Source organism: Hemiscyllium ocellatum, chromosome 48 (assembly GCF_020745735.1).
Source record: "Hemiscyllium ocellatum isolate sHemOce1 chromosome 48, sHemOce1.pat.X.cur, whole genome shotgun sequence".
In the NCBI taxonomy this organism is placed as follows: Eukaryota; Metazoa; Chordata; class Chondrichthyes; order Orectolobiformes; family Hemiscylliidae; genus Hemiscyllium; species Hemiscyllium ocellatum.
In genome coordinates this window covers 5,673,081-5,695,976 of record NC_083448.1, presented here as the reverse complement: position 1 = coordinate 5,695,976, position 22,896 = coordinate 5,673,081, and the positions used below count along the sequence as shown (strand labels likewise).

The 22,896-nt window shown below is 49.6% G+C and overlaps 1 protein-coding gene across 3 annotated transcripts in view; it reads right to left on the bottom strand.

Annotated features, from left to right (window-relative positions):
* LOC132836923 (serine/threonine-protein kinase 10-like) overlaps positions 1-22,896 on the bottom strand; it is a 52,939-nt gene that overhangs the window by 12,086 nt on the left and 17,957 nt on the right. For 2 of the 3 annotated variants that reach the window (XM_060856490.1, XM_060856491.1), the window contains exons 4-13: positions 22,511-22,660; positions 20,787-20,859; positions 12,684-12,878; positions 10,464-10,545; positions 10,181-10,300; positions 7,021-8,853; positions 3,968-4,189; positions 3,828-3,854; positions 2,100-2,230; positions 1,034-1,157 (exon numbers count right to left, since the gene is read on the bottom strand). In XM_060856490.1, the coding sequence (XP_060712473.1) occupies positions 1,034-1,157; positions 2,100-2,230; positions 3,828-3,854; positions 3,968-4,189; positions 7,021-8,853; positions 10,181-10,300; positions 10,464-10,545; positions 12,684-12,878; positions 20,787-20,859; positions 22,511-22,660 (2,957 nt within the window). Of the gene's footprint in view, positions 1-1,033; positions 1,158-2,099; positions 2,231-3,827; positions 3,855-3,967; positions 4,190-7,020; positions 8,854-10,180; positions 10,301-10,463; positions 10,546-12,034; positions 12,089-12,683; positions 12,879-20,786; positions 20,860-22,510; positions 22,661-22,896 lie in introns of those variants that run through there. The other variant, XM_060856492.1, reaches the window with a different exon arrangement.

Genomic DNA, 22,896 nt, shown 5'->3' with positions numbered 1-22,896 from the left:
AGGGGAGGAAAGCTCACTCTCCCCCCTCCCCATCACACACTCCCACGGTTAGATACAGAGGAAAGCTCTCTCTCCCCCCTCCCCATCACACACTCCCAGGGTGAGATACAGAGGAAAGCTCTCTCTACCCCCTCCGCATCACACACTCCCACGGTTAGATACAGAGGAAAGCTCACTCTACCCCCTCCGCATCACACACTCCCACGGTTAGATACAGAGGAAAGCTCTCTCTCTCCCCTCCCCATCACACTCCCAGGGTGAGATACAGAGGAAAGCACTCTCTCCCCCCTCCCCATCACACACTCCCACGGTTAGATAGAGGAAAGCTCTCTCTCCCCCATCCCCATCACATACTCCCACGGTTAGATACAAAGTAAAGCTCTCTCTACACTGCCCCCCATCAAACACTCCCAGGACAGGGACAGCACGGGGTTAGATACAGAGTAAAGCTCTCTCTACACTGTCCCCCATCAAACACTCCCAGGACAGGGGCAGCACGGGGTTAGATACAGAGTAAAGCTCTCTCTACACTGTCCCCCATCAAACACTCCCAGGACGGGGCAGCACGGGATTAGATACAGAGTACAGCTCTGTCTACACTGTCCCCCATCAAACACTCCCAGGACAGGGGCAGCACGGGGTTAGATACAGAGTAAAGCTCTCTCTACACTGTCCCCCATCAAACACTCCCAGGACAGGGACAGCACAGGGTTAGATACAGAGTAAAGCTCCTTCCACTCTCTAACAGAGAAGGAGAAGAATGACAAGCGTGGTGTTGAGGTGAAGGGGGAGTGAACAGTTAGATAATATCCACCTACGTTTGAAGGTTAGGGTGAGAAGGAAAGACTGTGGTGAGGCTGAGAGGGTCACCCTCCCAGGGTCAGTCAGAGTGATGAGGGCTCAAGCTTCACACAAAGTGGCTTCCAGCAGGAAATGCACACCTGGAGCCCACCAGCTTCTCCCTCAGCAGACAGTCCTCACGCCGCGTACACCCATCTCCCCCACCCCTCTCCTATCCCGCTGTCCGGCTCACCATCATTTCCTGCTCAATTTGGCGGATCATGTGCTCGCGTTGTTGCTGCAGCTTCTGGTCGAGTTGGCTTTGCAGACGCTGCTCCTCTTTCTGCAAGAGGCGGAGTTCCCGTAGCTCCTGGCGCCTGTTGGGGATCAGGTTAGAATCACACAATCCCTCCAGCCCTTCGGCCCATTGAGTCCAGACCGACCCTCCCCCTACCCTATCCCTGCAATCCTGCATGTCCCCCCATGACTAATCCATCGGGCCTGCACATTCCTGGGCACTACTGGACAATTCAGCACGGCCAATCCAACCCGAACGTGCGCATCTTTGGACTGTTGGAGAACGTGCAAACGCCATGCAAACAATCTCCTGAAGCTGGAATCGAACCTGAGTCCCTGGGGCCGCGAGACAGCAGTGCTAACCACTGAGCCACTGTGCCGCCCGTAACACCTCCGAATGCCTGACCTGACAAGGATACCAGATGGGGGGAGAGGACATGGGAGTCACTGCCTTCTGACAAGCCCCACGTCCAGGCAAAGACAGGGCCAATAAACGTAAACCATTTCCACTGGTCGGAGATTCCAGAATGAGGGAGTAGAGACTGAGAATTCGGGTGGAACTGTTCAGGAGAGATGTTGGGAAACCCTTCTACATACACAGAGGGTGCTAGTGATTTGGAACTCTCTTCCACAACCAGCAGTGGATTGTTGTTCATTTAAAATTCCAGATTTTATTGAGCAAAGAGATATGTGATCTCGAGTCTGGAGTTTGATCAGCCATGATCTCGTTGAATGACGGAATTGTCACGAGGGGCTGAATGGCCTCCTCCTGCACCTACGTTCCGATAAGTTGGGTGGAGAGCAGAGAAAGAGCTTCTTTGCTATGCTTCAGAAATTGTCAACTGATCCACATCAATGAGTTACACAGAAGTGGCGCAAGGAGAAAACCATTCAGTCCCTCAGTGAACGAGCTCAATCCCTTCAGCTGCCCTGGAGCGTGTCTTACCCCCTGGACAGGAGAGCAGGGGGAAGGAGACATGGTTTTGGGGGCTATCGCGGTCACAGCGTTGCGGGCTCCTTACCTGGCTGACCGCATGTCTCGGTCCTTCTTGTCATGCTCGCTGACCACCTTCGAGGTTGTGACGCTGACCTCCACGCCGTCCACCATGAATTTCCGGGTTTTCTTCAACGTCTTCCGCAGGGTGGGCCGGTCCTGCAGGGCAGAGAGAGGGCAGTGCTTTTGTGGGCACCCTGCAATTCACACTTGACCTGCCGTGACTGTGCCCAGCAACAAGATTGGCAGGAAGAAAGACAGCTCACCAGAATCTTATCAACGCCAGTTCCCCTCCCTTGTTCTAGTGCCATCCCCTGGTAGTTGATGCAAAGCCCTTGTACTTTCCCATTTTATACAAGTCTCTGTAACACTGGGAGAAATGGTGGCACAGTTGTAATATCGCTGGTCTAGTAAATCAGGGTAATTTGTTGGAGAGACATGGGTTTGAATGCTCCCACGTCCAATTAGTTAATCAATTCTTTTCATAGAATCCTGCCAAGTGGAAGCAGGCCATTCAGCCCATACTGACCCTTCAAAGAGCAGGCCACCCCATAACTCCCCACTTCCCATGGCTAACCCACCTGGCCTGCACATCCCTGGACACGATCGGCAATTTAGCATGGCCAACCCACCTAACCAGCACAGCTTTGGACTGTGGGAGGAAACCCACACAGACACGGGTGAGGGGGCGAATGTGCAAACTCCACGCAGACCGAGGCTAGAATCGAACCCAGGTCCCTGGCGCTGTGAGGGCCCACTGGACGTCATTCACACAATCTGGAATCGAAAGGTAGCCCTGACCAGGAGAACAATCCCTGATTCTCATTAGTGCCCACCAGGATCGCTCATGTCCTTTCGGGAAGGACATCTTGCCCGGCCTGGCCTGCATGTGACTCCAGGCCCATGCTTGACTCTGAACTAGCCCTCTCAAACAGCTTGGTAAGCCACTCAGTTCAAGGGCAGTCAGGGTTGGGCAATAAATGGCAGCCTTGCCTTCGATAGCCACATCCCATGGGAGATTTAAAAAAGATATAACACCACCCTATTCTGTATTGGTCAAATCTATCCTGTTTTGACCTTGATTCCATGATTATCTCTCTGCCCGAATTAGTTTGCATAGTTTTCGATTGCTTATCACCCTCGTCATGTGACTGTGATGTTCCTGCAGCCAATCGGCTTGTCTCTCACACCACCTTATTTTCGATTATTTGGAATTATTCCTCTGCCTTAATTAATGGGTTCATCCCTTCACTGGCTATTCAGCTGGCAACAGCTTACTCATGACCGTTTCTATTGATCCCCTGAACTCTTGGTTATCTGCAAAGACTTGTTATTCAGCCTGTCAACACTCCACTCACACTATCTGTTGGTTTTCTGAACGACCTGCGATTATCTTGCCATGATCTCTCCACCTATATATTCTGGGCCTGTGCATCTCCCTCCACTTCGCCTGATGAAGGAGCCAGGCTCCAAAAGCTTGCAATCTTAGATAAAGCTGCTGGACTATAACCTGGTGCCACGTGACTTCTGACTGAAAGAAAAAATTGAGAATTTGCACTTCGCTTTTGTTCAGCACTACACTCAAAAGATGTCATTTTCTGCGGCATCTTTAACCAATCAAATCTCCAGTCTCTCGGGCCCTGGGCTTGCAGGCATGAGCTGAGCAGGGTGGCCCCGTGCCCTCCAAACGTCCCATGCTAATGTGGAAAGGGAAACACTGAACAGCTTGGGGAGGGGGGGGGTGAAAAGTACTCACTTGGTCCTCGAACAGGTCACACTGCATCTGGAAAAGGGGAGAGAAACAGTCAGCCACTGAGACAGTTGCTAAAATTGTAGGGGTTAAGGAAACGATAAAAATTGACGGCGCGGACGGAGAACGTTGTCGGACAGAGTCACCTGTTTGGAAAACACTGCACCAGGGCAAGGAGGGAATTCATATGATTCGAATTCTTCAGCAGCAAATGGATAGGAACGTCTCCTCTCCCGGAACTCCCCCTCTTGCGATTGGTCAGCCAGAGTGTGGATACCAGCAGGCGGATCGTGTGCTTCTCGTTTCAGGACGGTCAGGCCATTTGCTTCGAACCTTCCTGTTTCCTTGGAAGTGGCTGGGCCGAGAATCTATTTTTTTTTGAAAAAAATGAACGAAAAGCACAGCATTTTTTTTGTTTCTGGTCACTCGTGCCTCAGTTCCCTAGGCCCTGGGTCAAGGAAATGCTGCCTTCTGCAACTGTTCCCAGTTACCCTCCAACAGCGATTAATGTTTGGCTGTCAATTATATAAATTATTTCGATAGGAATATAGAAGGTAGGGTTAGTACATTTGTCCATGACATCGAAATTGGTGGCCCAGTGAACAGCAAAAGAAGTCATCTAAGATTACAAAGAGATCTTTATCATTCAGGTCAGGGGGCTGAGGTGTGGCAGTTGGAGTTTAATTTGGATAAGTGCCAGTTGTTGCATTTTGTTCAAACGAACAAGGGCAAGACTTGTACAGTTAATTGTGACGTCTTGGGTCGTGTTGCAGAACAGAAAGAACTTCGGGTTCAAGTACACCATCCTTTGAAGTTTGCATCATCTGTCGGTAGGATGTTTTATAGAATCCCTCCAGTGTGGCCCAACAATTCCACACCAACCCTCTGCAGAGTATCCCACCCAAAACCATTTCCCTACCCTACATTTGTCCCTGACTCATGCATCTAACCGAGACATCACTGAACATTACATGCAATTTTAGCATGGCCAATTCACCTCATCTTGGGATTGTGGGAGGAAACCAGAGCAAACTCACGCAGGCACGGAGAGAATGTATAAACTCCACACAGACAGTCGCCTGAGTGTAGAATCGAACCTGGGCCCCTGGCACTGTGAGGCAGCAGTGCTAACCACTGAGCCACCATGCCACATGGCTAGCATGCATGCTTTCATTCTCAGACCTTTTGAGCATAGGAGCTGGGACGTTATGTTGAAGTTGTACCGGAGTACTGTGTCCAGTTCTGGTCGCCCTATTATAGGAAGGATATCATTAAGCTGGATAGGGCTCAGAAGAGGTTTCCCAGAATGTTACTGGAAATGGAGGGTTTGAGTTATGAGCAGAGGCTGGAATATTTTTCACTGGAGGTCGAAGTGTGGCCTTATTGAGGTTTATAAAATAATGAGGGGTAGAGATAAAATGAATGGCTGGTGTCTTTCCCCGAGGGTAAGGGATTTCAGGACTCGGGGGCGTATTTTTAAGATGAGAGGAGAAAGATGCTAAAAAGGACATGAGATGCAATTCTTTCACACAGAGAATGGTTTGTATGTGGAATGAACTTCCAGAGGAAGACATGGATGTGGGTACAGTTACAACATTTCAAAGACATTTCGGGAAGTACATGGATAGGAAAGGTTTGGAGGGATATGGGCCGAACACATGCAGGTGGGACCAGTTTAGTTTGGGATCTTTCTCGGCATGGACTGGTTGGAGCAAAGGATTTGTTTCCGTGCTGTGTGACGCTCTGACTCTGTACGTGAGGGGTTTCACAATCCGGCGACAGTCACTACTGGTTGTAGTCGACAGGAAGATGGTGGGAGGAGATGGATGGAAGAAAGGCAGGAGCTTGCACTGTGCTGCATATTCATGACCAGCAAATGTCTCAAAACACGTGAACTGCCACTGACATACTTTTTTTTAATGATGCGCTGTTACTGTTATAAGGTAGGACATGTGACAGCCAAATTATGCACATCAAGCTCCCACAAACAGAAATGACACCATCACTGGGTGTTTGATATGGGACAGACATTGGCTGGGGGGAGCTCTAAGTGGAAAGGATCTTTTGCCAACACTTTTACATCCGAATTCCATTTTGCTGCAACCTGAAATCTTTTGGACGGCTCAGTAATTAACACTGATGCCTCACAGCGCTCGGGACCTGGGTTCGACTTCAGGCTGCGAGAGTGGATTTTGCACATTCTCCCCGTATCTGCCCGCGTTTCAAAACAGTTTCCTCCTACAGTCCACGGATGTGCAGGTTCGGGCGGATTGGCCGTGCTAAATTGCTCCGTAATGTCCAGGGATATGCAGGCTAGGTGGATCATCTATGGGAAATGCGGGAATGGGGTAGGTCCGGGTGTGATGCTCTTCGGAGGGTCGGTGTGCACTCGATGGGCTGAATGGCCTCTTTCTGCACTGTCGGGATTCTATGATTCTCAGGGGAGGTGGGGGCCTCTCATGTGAGAGAGGGCTCTGTTGGAAGCACTCACAACTCTTTGTCACTCCATATCCCAATCCACAGCCTGAGCACTAATTCTCCCAGAGCAGCGCTGAGGGAGTGCTATACTGTCAGCGGTACTGTCTTGTGGATATTTCAATCCACTCCAAGGGGTTTAAATGACTCCAGTGTCATCATATCGAATAGGAGTTCTCTCCTAGTATCCCTGAACCAACAATAGAAGTGAAGAGGTGATGGCCTAGTGGTATTATCACTAGACTGTTAATGCAGATAATGCTTTGGGGATATGGGTTCAAATCCTACCACAGCAGCGATTTTAATTACTGTTGTCCATTGTCAGGAAAAATCCACCAGGTTCACTCATGCCCTTCCAGGAGGGAAATCTGCCATCCTCATGTGGTCTGGCCGACATGTGACTCCAGGCCCGCAACAACTGCCTTTTGAAATTACTTGGCTAGTTCCTTAATTCGAAGGTAGCTGGAGGTGGACAATAAATGATGGCCAGCCAGTGACACCCACAAGTGAATTAAAACCAAAAATTACCCCCAGTGAGATGTTTGTGGAATCTTCCTGTGCACAAATTGGCCCAAAAATGACAGACTCACAGTGACTTACACCTGGAAGATAATTCACGGGGATGTAAAGCAATGCTGATAGGTGCTACATAAATGCAAGTTCCTTTTCCATTCAAACCCATGAAGCCGAGCATGACCCTTTAGCACTGATTTGGAAACTCTACCTGCGTCGGTGGGACTTGGCGGTCTGGATCATCTTTGCCAGGCGAGACGTTGTCGATCCCGGCCTCGTCTCTTGGCTGGTTCTCCTGCTGTTCTCCCTGGTTACCAGCTGGTTCCTCCTCGCGGCCCACACATTCGTCTCCCAGTCCCCCCTCAGCTGAAGCTTTGGTCCCCTCGCCCGAAATGTCCGCCTCTTCCACAAAGTCTGTGCTGCTGAAGGAGCTTGTGCCTTGCGGGGAGCAGGGGGTGACTCCCTTCTCTTCCGTGCTGCGTGCCTCCCATCCCCGTTCAGCAGCCACCACCCGGTCGATGAGTTCGCTGACAACGCAGGTTGCAATGGCGACATCATCGCTTCGGCTGCACGAAGCTTCCTCGGCTTCAGTTAGCCCGTCACATCCCCCCTCTGTGACCCCCTCATCGTCAGCTCGTGGCTGGTCTTCGGTTTGAGGCTCCATCTGTTCTTCACACTCGACTGGCTTGGGTCCTTCAGCCGTGATGCTCCCTTCACGTCTCTCCGCCACCTCCATCTTCTCTGTTGAAGCCTCCGCCACGTCTGCAATCCCCACCAAGTGACTCCCTGCCTCTTCGAACTGAAGCGATTCAGTCGACTCTCCGCTGCCATGACTTGGCATGAGACCCGAGGATGGCGCCCCAGTCATTTCGACCATCAGGATGGAATCGGGCAGGCTGTCACTTGCTTCCTCTGAAAGAAATTCTCCTGCCACCGTGTCTTCCAGCTCACCAGCTGCAGGCTCCACGCACACACATGGCAACAGCACAGCATTTTCCCCATCAACCCTTGCAACCTTGTCACTCAGCAGTGCAGCATCCTGTTGGTGTGGACCCTTCTCACTGGTGGACTGTGTGCAAGTGACTGATGTTTCTTCCTTCAGATCCTGCCCACTGACTTGGCAACCTTGGGAAGTCGCTGCTCCTTCTGCAACAGAGAAGGTTTCACCTTCCACATAGGAAGTGCCCTGATCCATTGCTATGGTTTCAGCCTTCCCGGGTTCAAAGGGGCACAAGGGGGTCTCTCCTGGCGTTGGCGCTTCACTAATATCTTCCAGTGCCCCAACAGGCTCCAGACCTGTTGGGCTCCTCCCTGGGTGGATATCTGCTCCTGGAGGATCCTCCGCCAACTCTGTGGCTTCTATCAATGGGCCGTCCATCCCATCCTCCTCACTTTCTGTCTTCCCAAACAATGCTGTTGGCATCTCTACCTCTGCTGTCGCCTCTCCTCCTGAAGGTGTTGGGCTCGTCGGTTCTGCCCTCGCGTTCTCACTGCTCATTCTCAGCTCTTCATCGTTGGGTCCCGGTTCGATCACTTCATCGGTGGAGTCTCCAGCTGGTGCGTGCCCAGGCTCTTCCAAGTCTGCTCCCCGTTCTATGTTTGCCACAGGCTCAGGTCCCTCAGGCACACTGCTGGAGTTGGCGGCCTTCAGCTCCGCCTCACCCAGGTGAGCACTGCGATCCTTTCCGCCCCACCCGGTTTCTCCTGGTGGGCTGGCCAGAAGCTCGTCGCCTCCTTGAGCCCCGTCCACGAGATCGGATCTTGCCACTGAGGTCACCAACTGGAGCTCTCCGGCCATTTCCTCCTCAGCCTCACCGAGGCCGCCGTCCAGCGCCGTGAGTTCCTCACTTTCCGTGACCGTCCCCGACTCAGTGTTAGCGGCCGAGGGTTCTGCTGACTCGTCTGTGCTGCCCGAGGTGGGGCTCCCAGTCCGGCCCTGAGCCACAGGCTCTTTGCTTCTCGTCTCTGCCTCCGGAGGTGTCCTGGCGAGGTCCTGGTCCTCTGTGTTGTTTGCACTATCAGAACCCAGCTGGTATGCCAGAGCCTGTGGGGAGAAGATCACAAAGTACATCTCTTGAAAACAATGGGATTAAAGTGGCTGGAAGTGTGTCAGAAAATGAAAGACTTTAATATGCATGAGAAGCTTATTCTGTTCCATTGAAAGTGGGATCCAAGCCTTTCAAATGTTCAATTTAAACAGAGGAACAATCAAATTCACACACGAGTTGAATTTGACAATAACTCTGCACTGAACTAATGCAAATGGATAGCTATTGACAGAAGGGTGTTTGGAGATCATGCCTTGCCTTTGTCAATTGAGTTAAATTTCACAGTCTTGGTCTCAGGGTAGGACTCAGCCTCACTCACCGCGAGACAGAGAGAGGGAAAACCAAAGGGAGAGAAAGCTGGGGAAGTCTCGGGATAAGAGGCTGATCATTTCGTGGAAAAAAACCTGCAGAACACCCCAATTACTTGAACATGGAAGTCAGAACGTTGGCACAATGGTGCAGCAGGTAATCAGGAAGGGCAAATGAAATGTGGGCCCTTACCTCAAGGAGGTTGGAGTATAAGAGTAGGGAAGTCTGATTGCAACTGGACAAGGAACTGTTGAGACCATACCTGGAGCACAGTGATCAGTTTTGGATCCCTTTAAGGAAAGGTATCATTTCACTGGAGGCAGTTCAGAGAAGGTTCACTGGAATGATCTCTGGGATGGAGGGGCTGTCTTATCAGCAAAGGCTAAACAGGTTGGGAGTCTACTCAGTGGAGTTTGGAAGAATGAGAGGCGATCTCATTGGAATATATGAAGGGGCTTGACAGGGTCAATGCTGAGAGGATGTCTCTCCATCATGGGAGAGTCTGGGACCAGATGGCACACTCTCAGAGTAAAGGGATGCCAATTGAAGACTCAGATGAGGAGGAATTTCTTCTCTCAGTGGGTTGGGAGTCTTTGGAACGTCCTTCCACACAGAGAGCTGTGGGGAGAGAGTCCTATTAAAGGCTGAGATCGATCGATTCCTGATCAGTCGATGTGTGGAATGTCAGATTGTTTACTGCATGGCAGAGCATGAGCGAGGGGCCCAAATGGTCTACTCCTGTTCCTATTTCGTATGTTGTGGACTGCAATGAAAAGGAATTTCTTCAGTCGGAACATGGGGAATCTCCTTCCCTGGAGGATTGCAGAGATTCCGTTCCTGAATGTCAGGAACTCTTGAGGGATCAGAGGACCCAGGGTGCGGTCAGCAAGGTGGAGTTGGATCTGAAGATGGTACTGAATGGTGGGATGGACACGACGGGCCGAATGGACCACTTCTCCCGCCTCTGCTGCTTCCGTTACACTCCGCTCAACAATGACCACTCGTCAAAAGTACCTCCGTATGATCATCATTGTCAGCCTTGCCTTCCTCGATCTCCTCCATCACCTCGGCCTTGGCTTCGGCTATCAGCTCTCGGATCGGCTTGTTGCTGGTCACCGCGGCAACAAAAGGGTGCTGGGGGAAGACAGGGCAGGGCGTGAACGAGGGTCGAGGCGCCGAAACGTCTGGCTGCTGCGTACGTAAACATTTCCGTCCATCTCAGTCACCAAAGCTGTGCAGGGAGCGGGCTTCGCGTCCAAAGCTCTGACCCGGGGGGAACTGGGAAAGAAATACTCACCTGGAGAAGCTGCTTGACACACCATCGCATGTCGACATTTTTTTCCAAAGCTTTTCGTAAGAAATCCTTAAAATCTGGTGACCTGGGAATTCAAAAAGCACATGTTTGTCACCGGGAAGACTGAAGTCACTTCTGTCCTGTCCCTGGTTCAGACTCTGTCTCCTCGCTGCTTCTCCCGGACAATTCGGAGATGCAGCCAGCCCCCTTCTCACATTTGGGAACCCCTCTCCACCAGCTTCTGACCTCATATCCTGAGGAGCACCTATTTCCAACTCCTTAATATCACCTGATTTCATCCGTCTCTGGTTGCCCGGAGCCAAGAGCCTCACTCCCACCTTGTTTACCTCTACATTTCACCCTCCTTAAACATGAGGTCATTGAAAACCACTGCCCGTTCCTCTATCGGCCCCCACCCAGCTAGTCAGAGAAACCCATTAGCGTGGGCAGAGACTATTCAGTCCATGTAGACTGCATCAACCTTCCAGGAGAACGCGAGGATTGCAGATCCTGGAGATCAGAGTCGAGTGTGGAAAAGCACAGCAGGTCAGGCAGCATCCGAGGAGCAGGAGAATTGAAGTTTTGGGCATTAGCCCTTCATCAGGAATGAGGCTTGTGGGTCGGGGCTAAAAGATAAATGGTGACGGGGGAGGGGGTTATGGGGAGTTAGCTTGGAAAGCGAGAGATGGATGATGGTGAGGGAGAAGGTGGTCGGTCAGAAGGGGCAGTGGTGGACAGGTCCGGAGGGCGGGGCCGAGTTGGAGGTTTGGGACTTCTGAAGAGCATCCCCACCCTATCCCTGTAATCCACATTTCCACGCATGACCCACCCAGCCTGCACAACTGTGGACAATTTAGCATGGCCAATCCACCCTGTCCTGCACATTGTTGGACTGTGGGAGGAAAGCGGAGCACCCGGAGGAAACCCACGCAGATATGGCAGGGGGGAGAATATGCAAACTGCACACAGACAGTGGCCCAAGGCTAGTCCCTGGCACTGTGAGGCAGCAGTGCTCACCACTGAGCCACTGCGCTGCCCTGCAACATATGGGTTTTAAAATTATTCTCAAAGCTCTTAATGGCCGCAGCCCTTCTTGACTTCTGTCATCTCCACCAATCACGAGCATTATTTGGGGCAGGAGATTCACGGGGGAATTTGGGAAAAACCGTTCTCACTCAGTGGGTGATGGGAATCTGGAATGCACTGCCTGGGAAGGTAGTGGAGGCTGGTAACCTTACAAACTTTATAAAAAGTAATTGAATGAGCACCTCAAATATCATAACATTTGAGGATATGGGACAAGTGCAGGAAATTGGGATGAGTGTGCTTTTAGCAGGAGTTATGTCGGTGTAGACTCGATAGGCCGAGGGGCCTTTTTAACGCTGTATGAATCTAAACCCCAGAACCCTCTGAGATCTCTGCAATCCTCTACCTCTGATGGCTGCACCTTCAGATACCTGGACCTCTGAGCTGGAGAATTCTCTGCCGACGTCTCTCCACCTCTCTCCCTGACTCTCCACCTTTAACAGGGTCCTCAAAACTGTCCTTTCTGACCAAACTGTTGGCTGCCTCACCTACTACCTCCTCACGTTCCTCGAACTCAAATCACACTGCTGTGAAGTTCCTCGGGAACGTGTTCATTTCACTGGCCTACAAAGGCCAGTTCTGCTCGCTGACGATTCACGCAGCAGTCGACTTCAAAATGAATCGTTTGCAACCCGCGTTTCCACCGTCATGCACAAACGCAAGCAGACAACGCTGGAGCAGTTCAGCAGGTCTGGCAGCATCTGTGGAGAGCGGGAGACGCCTATACAGTACAACCTTGAATATCTGAATGAGGTGGATGGGGAGTATTTTCGGGTGACTGATCGTCGGGGGAACTGATCTGATCATAAACAAGCAGTACGTTATGAGTGCCGGTTATCGAACATGCCTCAATTATCTGGTAATGCACACCATAATGCCGCTTAACTGATAACCGAATTGCCGAATGCTGCTTTTACAGGACCTTGAGATCCTGTTCGGATCATTGACGTTCGGATAATTGAGGTTGTACTATATATCCGAGTCTCCACAGATGCTGCCAGGTCTGCTGAGTTTCTCCAGTGCTGTCTACTCCCATTTCAGGCCCAGCCTCCCTTTTCGACTTCAGTCCAGACATCCCACAGTGCTGCTGCCCACGTAAAGCCAGAGGAACGGGGAATGTATCAGGCTGCTGAGTACCATCGAGAAGGTTGGGTCAGAGTCGGAGGGGGCGCCTTGGTGATCTTCAGGAGGACCCGCATGGGGTTCAGCTCATGGTGTGGTGGCTCCACCTCCGCCAACTCAATCAGCGTGATTCCCAGAGACCAGACATCGGCCTTATGGTCGTAAGGTGCGTCCTTGGAAGTCTCACACTGGACAACCTCAGGGGCCATCCTAAACGAGAAGAAGACTAACTGAGAGGAGAAAGTGCTGCATACGTTCCGACACATCAGGCAAGGGCAAAACCTGATTCTGCGCAAACTCCTCCAAGTCTTTAGTTTCCACAACAGAACAGATACCAGACTAACTAAATTCCTCAAGGAAAGCAGAAAATCCATCCAAAATATGCTTTGGATGTTGTGTGGACCAGACCGCCTCAGGATATTTTAAGAAGGTAGCCAAGACGCTAACATTTTCTTATTTTAAAGATAAATGTGAAGTGCTGTGTTCCAGGTGCAATTCAATTGGTCAAACTCCTCAAAGATAAGGAAAACACAATTTATTCAAACACTTCAGTTAAAGTCAACAAAAGAAAGAAGAACTCGAAATAACGTAAGTCTATTGGAAAACTTAACAGAACAATAGATAAAGTAACTGTTACGAATTAACTGTTCCAAGACAGTAACATCCCATAAACACACCCTGTGGCAAAAAGGCAGATTCAGAGAACTTATTTTGTGTCACATGCAATCCAGCAGCCCAGGAAAAGAACCTCCCAGCTTTTGGCTGTAATCAAGAGAGGGAAAAAGTAGCTTCCACTTCAAGATCCCAACAGTGACTACTGCAGAAACTATGAACTAAAAATCGCTGGTTCTGTGGGTGGGAGCTTAAACATAGAAACAGAGAAAGCTACAGCGCAGTACAGGCCCTTCGGCCCTCAATGTTGCACCGATCCAAGCCCACCTAACCTACACTAGCCCAATAACCTCCATATGCCTATCCAATGCCCGTTTAAATGCCCATAAAGAGGGAGAGTCCACCACTGTTACTGGCAGGGCATTCCATGAACTCACAACTCGCTGAGTAAAGAATCTACCCCTAACATCTGTCCTATACCTACCACCCCTTAATTTAAAGCTATGCCCCCTCGTAACAGCTGACTCCATACGTGGAAAAAGGTTCTCATGGTCAACCCTATCTAAACCCCTAATCATCTTGTACACCTCTATCAAGTTACCCCTAAACCTTCTTTTCTCCAATGAAAACAGCCCCAAGTACCTCAGCCTTTCCTCATACGATCTTCCTACCATACCAGGCAACATCCTGGTAAACCTCCTCTGCACCCGTTCCAGTGCCTCCACATCCTTCCTATAGTATGGCGACCAAAACTGCTCACAACACTCCAGATGCGGCCACACCAGAGTCTTATACAACTGCAACACGACCTCAGGACTCCGGAACTCAATTCCTCTACCAATAAAAGCCAGTACGCCATATACCTTCTTCACAGCACTATTTACCTGGGTGGCAACTTTCAGAGATCTGTGTACATGGACACCAAGATCCCTCTGCTCATCCACACTACCAAGTATCCGACCATTAGCCCAGTACTCCATCTTCTTGTTACTCTTACCAAAGTGAATCGCTTCACACTTAGCTACATTGAACTCCATTTGCCACCTTTCTGCCCAGCTCTGCAGCTTATCTATATCCCACTGTAACCTGCCACATCCTTCCTCACTGTCAACAACTCCGCTGACTTTCATATCATCTGCAAACTTGCTCACCCAACCTTCTAGCCCCTCCTCCAGGTCATTTATAAAAATGACAAACAGCAATGGTCCCAAAACAGATCCTTGCGGAACACCGCTGGTAACTGCACTCCAAGATGAACCTTTACCATCAACTACTACCCTCTGTCTTCTTCCAGCCAGCCAATTCCTAATCCAAACCTCCAACTCACCCTCAATGCCATACCTCCTATTTTTGCAGTAGCCTACCATGGGGAACCTTATCAAACGCCTTACTAAAATCCATCTACCACTTTACCCTCGACCACCTCCTTAGTCACCTTCTCAAAGAATTCAATAAGGTTTGTGAGGCACGACCTGCCCTTTGCAAAACCATGCTGACTATCCTTGATCACATTATTCCTATCCAGATGTTCATAAATCCTATCCCTTACAATTCTCTCTAAGACTTTGCCCACAACAGAGGTAAGATTCACCGGCCTATAGTTACTAGGGTTATCCCTACTCCCCTTCTTGAACAAGGGAACCACATTTGCTATCCTCCAGTCTTCTGGCACTATTCCTGTAGACAACGAGGACATAAAAATCAAGGCCAATGGCTCTGCAATCTCCTCCCTTGCTTCCCAGAGAATCCTAGGATAAATGCCATCAGGTCCAGGGGGCTTATCTATTTTCACCCTTTCCAGAATTTCCAACACCTCTTCCCTACATACCTCAAAACCACCCATTCTAATTAATTGTGACTCAATATTCACATCGGCAACAACGTCCTGTTCCTGAGTGAATACTGACGAAAAGTAGTCATTCAGTGTCTCCCCAATTTCTTCAGCCTCCACACGCAACTTCCCACTACTATCCTTGACTGGACCTATTCCTACCCTAGTCATTCTTTTATTCCGGACATACCTATAGAAAGCCTTTGGGTTTTCCCTAATCCTCCCAACCAAGGACTTTTCACGTCCCCTCCTTGCTGCTCTTAGCTCTCTCTTTAGATCCTTCCTGGCTACCTTATAACTCTCAATCGCCCCAATTGAACCTTCACGCCTCATCTTTACATAGGCCGCCCTCTTCCCTTTAACAAGTGATTCCAATTCCTTATTAAACCACGACTCCCTCACACGACCCTTTCCTCCCTGCCTGACAGGTATATACTTATCAAGGACACTAAATAGTTGCTTCTTGATCAAGCTCCACATATCGATTGTACCCTTCCCCTGAAGCCTACTTTTCCAAGCCACGCATCCCAAGTCATGCCTCATCGCATCATAATTTCCCTGCCCCCAGCTATAACTCTTGCCCTGTAGTGCACACTTATTCCTCTCCATCACTAGAGTAAAAGTCACCGAATTGTGGTCACTGACCCCAAAGTGTTCACCTACCTCCAATTCTAACACCTGGCCTGGTTCGTTACCCAGAACCAAATCCAGTATGGCCTCACCTCTTTTTGGCCTGTCTACATATTGTGTCAGAAAACCCTCCTGCACACATTGGACAAACACCGACCCATCTAGCGTACTCGAACTATAGTTTTCCCAGTCAATATCTGGAAAGTTCAAGTCTTCCATAACAACCACCCTATTACTTTCACTCTTATCCTGAATCATCCTCGCAATCCTTTCTTCTACATCTCTAGGACTATTGGGAGGCCTGTAGCAAACTCCTAACAGGGTGACCTCACCTTTCCTATTTCTAAGCTCAGCCCAAACTACCTCAGATGGCGAGTCTTCATCCATCGTCCTTTCCACCGCTGTAATACTATCTTTGACAAGCAATGCCACACCTTCCCCTCTTTTACCCCCACCTCTGACCCGACTAAAACATTTAAACCCTGGAACCTGCAACAACCAATCCTGTCCCTGTTCTACCCATGTCTCCGTAATAGCCACAACATCGAAATCCCAGGTACCAACCCACGCTGCAGGTTCACCTACCTTATTTCGTATACTTCTCGCATTGAAGTATACACACTTCAAGCCACCTTCCTGTTTACAGGCACCCTCCTTCGAGATTGATGCCTGGTTCCTAACCTCCCTACACTCCAGGTCCTGCACCCTAAAGCTACAGTCCAGGTTCCCATGCCCCTGCAGAGTTAGTTTAGACCCCCCAAAAGAGCACTAGCAAACCTCCCCCCAAGGATACTGGTGCCCCTCAGGTTCAGGTGTAGAGCATCCTGTTTATAGAGGTCCCACCTTCCCCAGAAAGAACCCCAGTTATCCAGAAACCGGAATCCCTCCCTCCTGCACCATCCCAGTCGCCACGCATTTAGCTTCAATTGTTCCAGCTTTTAAAAATAACCCAAGGCTTCACAAGTTTTTTTAGCTTCTCATAGACTGTTCAGTACTTGTCCCCCAATTTCTTTCTCTCAAAGAAACCAGGTCAAAACACACCTCTTAAACCTATAGCATTGTCGCACAATGTTTAACCCAAGCTCTGCAAAGGTAGAATAGCAAATGTTAACAGGGATTTATCGCCCAATTGTTACACAGTGTATCCTCATGCACAGGATTAACCTGCTCACCAAAGATTTGAACAAGAGTTCTCACATTGGTAACTGCCACACTAAGCAGTCCTTGTATCAAAAAAAGCGCCAGGAAACAGAAATTCAAGTGTTGTCAAGGCTTTTGCCTTGAACCTTGTACATAGCTGGGGGATATGACAGGCTAATTAGGAACTGTTTCCTGCTCAGATGAAAAGGCAGATTTGAACCACATCTCAGTATAAATTGAGGAAATAGCTCCCTATTTCCTTGACATCTGCCTGCTGTAAGGTCAGCACTAACACTGAATCTATCAATCTTGTTCTATGACCAAGACCTTGTGTGGAATTCAACTCCCACAGCAACATTACCACAGCGCTCTCCTTGAGTGTGACGGCGTGCCTGTGGGAGTTGACTTTCATGCAAACTCTGGAGGATACAGAATGCTGCCAACTTCCTCTTCGCCAGAATACTGATGATGACTCCTTTATAGTCCACTGACAGCTCTTCACTCTGAGCTGGTCAATCTTCATACACAGTGGAGAGAGAGTGGCTGTCGTCTGACAGGCTGGGTCGAGCCAATGCTTCTGCCAGATTCATACTCATCTCATCCACCCCCGCCCATGCCAACACAACTCCACTGCTTCCCATGCCAATCCTGCTCAAGCTGATCCTGCCCCACACTGAAAGAATCTCTCCAGCCTGGTATGGGGGCATGGGCTTTTGGTTTTCGAAAGAGCCCTCAACCCATTACAACCAGATTATTCCGCTACTGAGGGATCATGTTGGCACATTTGCAGGGCACTCTTACATTATAATACCACCATGGGCATTTTCATGCCTACCTGAGAGGCCATGTCTCATGTGAAAGACAGCACACACAGCAGGAGCAGTGCTGCCTCACAGGCTGGATTTTCACTGCAGATATTTATGTTCAAGAAAGTGGAGTCTAGAGTCGATAGGATAGTGAAGGCGGCGTTTGGTATGCTTTCCTTTATTGGTCGGCGCATTGATTATAGGAGGTGGGAGGTCATGTTGCACCTGTACAGGACATTGGTTAGGCCACTTTTGGAATATTGTGCGCAATTCCCTGCTACAGGAAGGATGTTGTGAAACTTGAAAGGGTTCAGGAAAGATTTACAAGGATGTTGCCAGGGTTGGAGGGTTTGAGCTACAGGGAGAGGCTGAATAGACTGGGGCTGTTTTCCCTGGAGATTCGGAGACTGAGGGGTCACCATTAAGAGGTTTATAAAATTATGAGGGGCACGGATAGAGTAAATAGACAAGGTCTTTTCCTTAGGGTGGGGGAGTCCAAGACTGGAGGGGCATAGGTTTAGGGTGAGTGGAAAGATATAAAAGGGACCTAAAGGGCAATTTTTTTCAGAAAGAGAGCAGTGCGTGTATAGAACGAGCTGCCAGAGGAGGTGGTGGAAGCTGGTACAATGACAACATTTAAGAGGCATTTGGATGGGGATATGAATAGGAAGGGTTTGGAGGGATATGGGCCGGGTGCTGGCAGGTGGGACTAGATTAATTTGGGACATCTGGTCAGCATGGACGGGATAGACCAAAAGGTCAGTTTCCGTGCTGTACATCTGTATGACATCGAGGCCACGGATTTTCACCCACTGAGCTACACTGCCAATGTGGTACCTCGCCAGTGTGCGGGCAGGTTGAAGAAGCCTGCGAATGGTTGAACCACAAAGGGCGGGCAAGAATCTGATGTCCAGTCTGTGCAGTGTTTGATTCTCACAGCCGGGATTGACACTGCATTCATGTGCTACCTGCCTGTCTGCCTAACAAAGGAAGCGGGCGGGCAGGCGAATCACCGTGGGTCACTGATCCTGGCATCCCATTGCAAAGTGATGCTCTTTGGGCTTCCTGTTGAAGGGTTTTTGGCCTGAAACGTTGACTCTCCTGCTCCTCAGATGCTGCCTGACCTGCTGTGCTTTTCCAGTACCACACTCTCGACTCTGATCTCCAGTATCTGCAGCCCCCCACTTTCGCCTCGCCGACCTTTGTAGCTGAGGGTTGACCAAAGACACAAGGCATTCCGGGAACGCCCAACTTTCTTCCAGGGAGATCAGCCAGGAGACAATTTGGCCATATGCCCCCAAATATCATGTGGCAGACATTGTACTGTATGGCAATGCTGTCACTTTAAAAGGTGTTGTTGCCCTGGGTTACTTGAAGGGAGGCTGTCAGGCAGAGGTTATGAACTGCCGACTGAAGACGACTTGTGTAAACAGCTTGGGAGGCCTTGATTTTTTTTTAACAGCTTGAATGGATGTGGCCAGACAACGGAGATCCAGATTTCTGGAGTTTGGGGTTTTTTTTCCGCAACATCACAAGAGGTGTCAATAGAGTTGGCAGCTTCAGTGAATGTCTCCTGGCTGCTATTCTCTCTGAACCTTGATGTTATTTTCCCTCCTGGATTGGAGAACTGCATGTGAGAATCCGTGTCTGAATGTGCCTTTTTGCCAAGGGCAGTGTTTATGTTACTTCATTGGTCGAGTCAATTAGTGATGGGTACTGTATCTATTATTCAGTTCAGCTTGCCAACAGTTAGGTTATTCCAAATTCCTCTTTCTATTGCTTGTAATTTAACTACAGTGTTTAAATAAATTGTCTTTTGCTCAATGTCGACTCGTTGGACTCATCTTATTCCATCTGGAATGCAGCACTTCACATTTACTGAGCAAGTTACGGTCTAGGCAACCTTCTTAAAATGGCTCGAGGGGGTCTGGTCTGGTCTGGTGCATAACAACTAGCACTGGATTCGTCATTACTTTGCTCAACTGAGTGGCAGGCGGTACATCTTTGAGGCTGATGTCAGTATCCTGTCAGCAGAAAACACCAGTCATGTAGCCACCGCGGTATGAAACAGTTGGTTTAACCTGCTCCGATTAAACAGCACCGTTCCTTCAGCTGTACATAATATGCAGACCACCCTCAAGCAACCTACAATTGAAAGTCATAAAGCAGAGGTCCCACTGTTAGGTATGATTCTGTGATGGGACGACACTTACTGAACAATACAGATGGCGCTAACAGCTACGCTCGCAACCAATTGGGGATAATCAGTTGAGCTCGTCATGAGGCTCATTTAGGCTTGTTGGACTCACATTCTTACACTCTCTCCCAACAAAAGGAATATTTTCAAACCTTGCCCTATTTTCCATTTACCCAGGAGCCTGAGGAGCCCACTGCTATCTCCATGACAATGCCGCAGACAATTCGGAGTCGGCGTTCCAATCACAGAGTCATGGAGATGTACTGCATGGAAACAGACCTTTCGGTCCAACCCGTCTATGCCGACCCAGATATCCCAACCCAATCTAGTCCCATCTGCCAGCACCCGGCCCATATCCCTCCAAACCCTTCCTATTCATCTACCCATCCAAATGCCTCTTAAATGTTGTAATTGTACCAGCCTCCACCACTTCCTCTGGCAGCTCAGTCCATACACGTATCACCCTCTACGTGAAAAAATTGCCCCTTCGGTCTCTTTTATATCTTTCTCCTCTCACCCAAAACCTATGCCCCTCTAGTTCTGGACTCCCTGACCCCAGGGAAAAGACTTTGCCTATTTACCCTATCCATGCCCCTCATAATTTTGTAAACCTCTATCAGGTCGCCCCTCAGCCTCCGACGCTGCAGGGAAAACAGCCCCAGCCTGTTCAGCCTCTCCCTGTAGCTCAAACCCTCCAACCCTGGCATAATCAATCAGCCTCCTGTGACATAAATTGCTACCACGTAGGCATTTTCTCATTTCTCCTGACGAATGACAGACATCAGGCTTCAGCAATGTGTACGTGTGTGTCTCTCTCTCTCTCTCTCTTTCCAACAATACAGAAAGAAGGTGCAATAGAAGGATGAAAGGAGAGGCTTTCTGAAAGAAGAGTGCTAACCTACCAGTAAGGAGTCCCGATGAATGACGCTCTCCGTTGCATGGTATGTGCATTCCTTGCCGACACTCCAAAGTCAGCTAGAAGTGAGCAAAGCCTGGATTACTGGCATCAAAGACTCCTGCTAGCTGTCATTAACAATATACCGCGTGCCGGCAAGACATAAGCAACTGGATGCCAAATGGTTTTGCCTTAATTTCTTCTCCCTCACATACCGGTGCAGTCTTGACCACAGGGGCTGAGGAAATGAGCCTGCAGAACCTTTGCAGTTTCCACCTCTGTAACATCGACCCCCCCCCCACCCAATGAAATTGGGGATGTCAAAAGAGGCCAGAAATAGAGGTACACAGACACCTTGGATGGTCATGGTGCTGGAGGAGATGACAGAGATAGGATGAGGGGGGAACGGGAGCAAGTGGGTGGTCCATGAAGGGACATGGAGGAAGTCACTTGGTTGGGAGAGTCATACAGTCACACAGCACGGAAACAAACCCTTCGGTCGAACCGTGCCGAACATAATTCCAAACTAAACTAATCCCACATGCCTGCGTTTGGCTCATATCCCTCCAAACCCTTCCTGTTCATTTACTTATCCAAGTGTCTTTTAAACGTTGTAACTGTTCCCGCATCCACCACTTCCTCTGGAAGTTCATTCCACACACGAACCACAGTTGAGTGAGTGGTGATAGAGGGTTTCAGCAGGAGGAGAGGTAAGAAACGTCGTACTAGGGTCACGAAGGCTGGAGGGAGGCAGTGGTTTAAACAGGTTCTGTCCATGGGCAGAGATAATGGGTTTCTCACGAGAGAGTGCAATGAAGGAATGCACATATTACTCCACAGGCACATTCGAGGGAGATTCGCCAGCTAGTCTGAACACAGTGACAGTACATTGGAAGAAGGTAATCAAACTGACTTACGAAATTCTGACAGGGCTCTCCAAGCTCGATGCTGAAAGGACATCTCCCCCTCAGCTAAACCGGGAACACAGCCCCCAAATAAAGGGCAGGTTGTTTAGAACTGAGATCCACAGGCACTTCTTCTCTCGGAGGGTAGGGAGGAGCCTTTGGAATTCTACATCCCAGACGGCAGTGGGGGGGCGCCATCACGGAGCACAGTCAAGACTGAGATTGATAGGTTTTTAAAGATATCTAGAGATAGTGCGGAGAAATGGTAGTGGGGTAGATTATCTGGAATGGCGGAGCGTGCTCGAGGGGCTGAATGGCCTCCTCCTGTTCCTGAGTTCTTCAAGATATTAAAGGCAGAGAAAATGGAATTCTGCAGTGTCTTTTGACAAGGTTCAGACCCAGAGGCAAGTAAAGTCCTATGACTGGGTGATGCCAACCAGATCTCCCCTCTTCGTGATCTCTCCACATGTCTCAATCCTGATGGCCGCTAAGGAAGCTATCAATTGCCTCCTCAAATTACCAGCTCCCCTGTTAGGGTGTTGGGGGGGGGCAATGCATTAACAGAGCAGCACCCAGGTCTGTACCCAGCTCTCTCCCTTCTGCAGGGGACCAGCCATGGAGCAGCACGGTGATATATCCTGCTTCCCTGGTAAATGCTAACAGAGCGATGCACTTACCCCCAGCCTTCCCCACAGTTAGTTCCAGCTGCTGTCAACTTCCAGGACTCTCTGCTGGGCCAACCTCCAACCTTGCATTGAAAATCTCCCCACTGCTTTCCTAATGTTTGAACTGTCACTGTGCTACATTTCCCTCCCATTTCTCTTACCTAGCTTGATGTCTCCGTCCAACGTCAGAAGGATATTTCCAGCCTTCAGGTCCCGATGTATCACCTTGTTACTGTGCAGGTAGTGAAGGGCTTCAAGGGTCTGTCTGCAAATCACACGAATCTGTGGCTCAGTCAACCCTCTCTCCAACTCTGTGAAACAACCAGCTCAAGGTAAATAAACCTGTTGGACTATAACCTGGTGTTGTGTGTGCACCCCAGTCCAACACCGGCAGCTCCAAATCAGCTCAAGGTTGAGCTGAACCTAGCCCTTCCTCCCTTTGTATTCTGGTGAAATATACCATTGACCCACAGGGGTTTAATGGGAGCATGGGCCACATATTTTACAACAGGGTTGGATCACTGTCTTGTTGGAAAGAACTGATCTC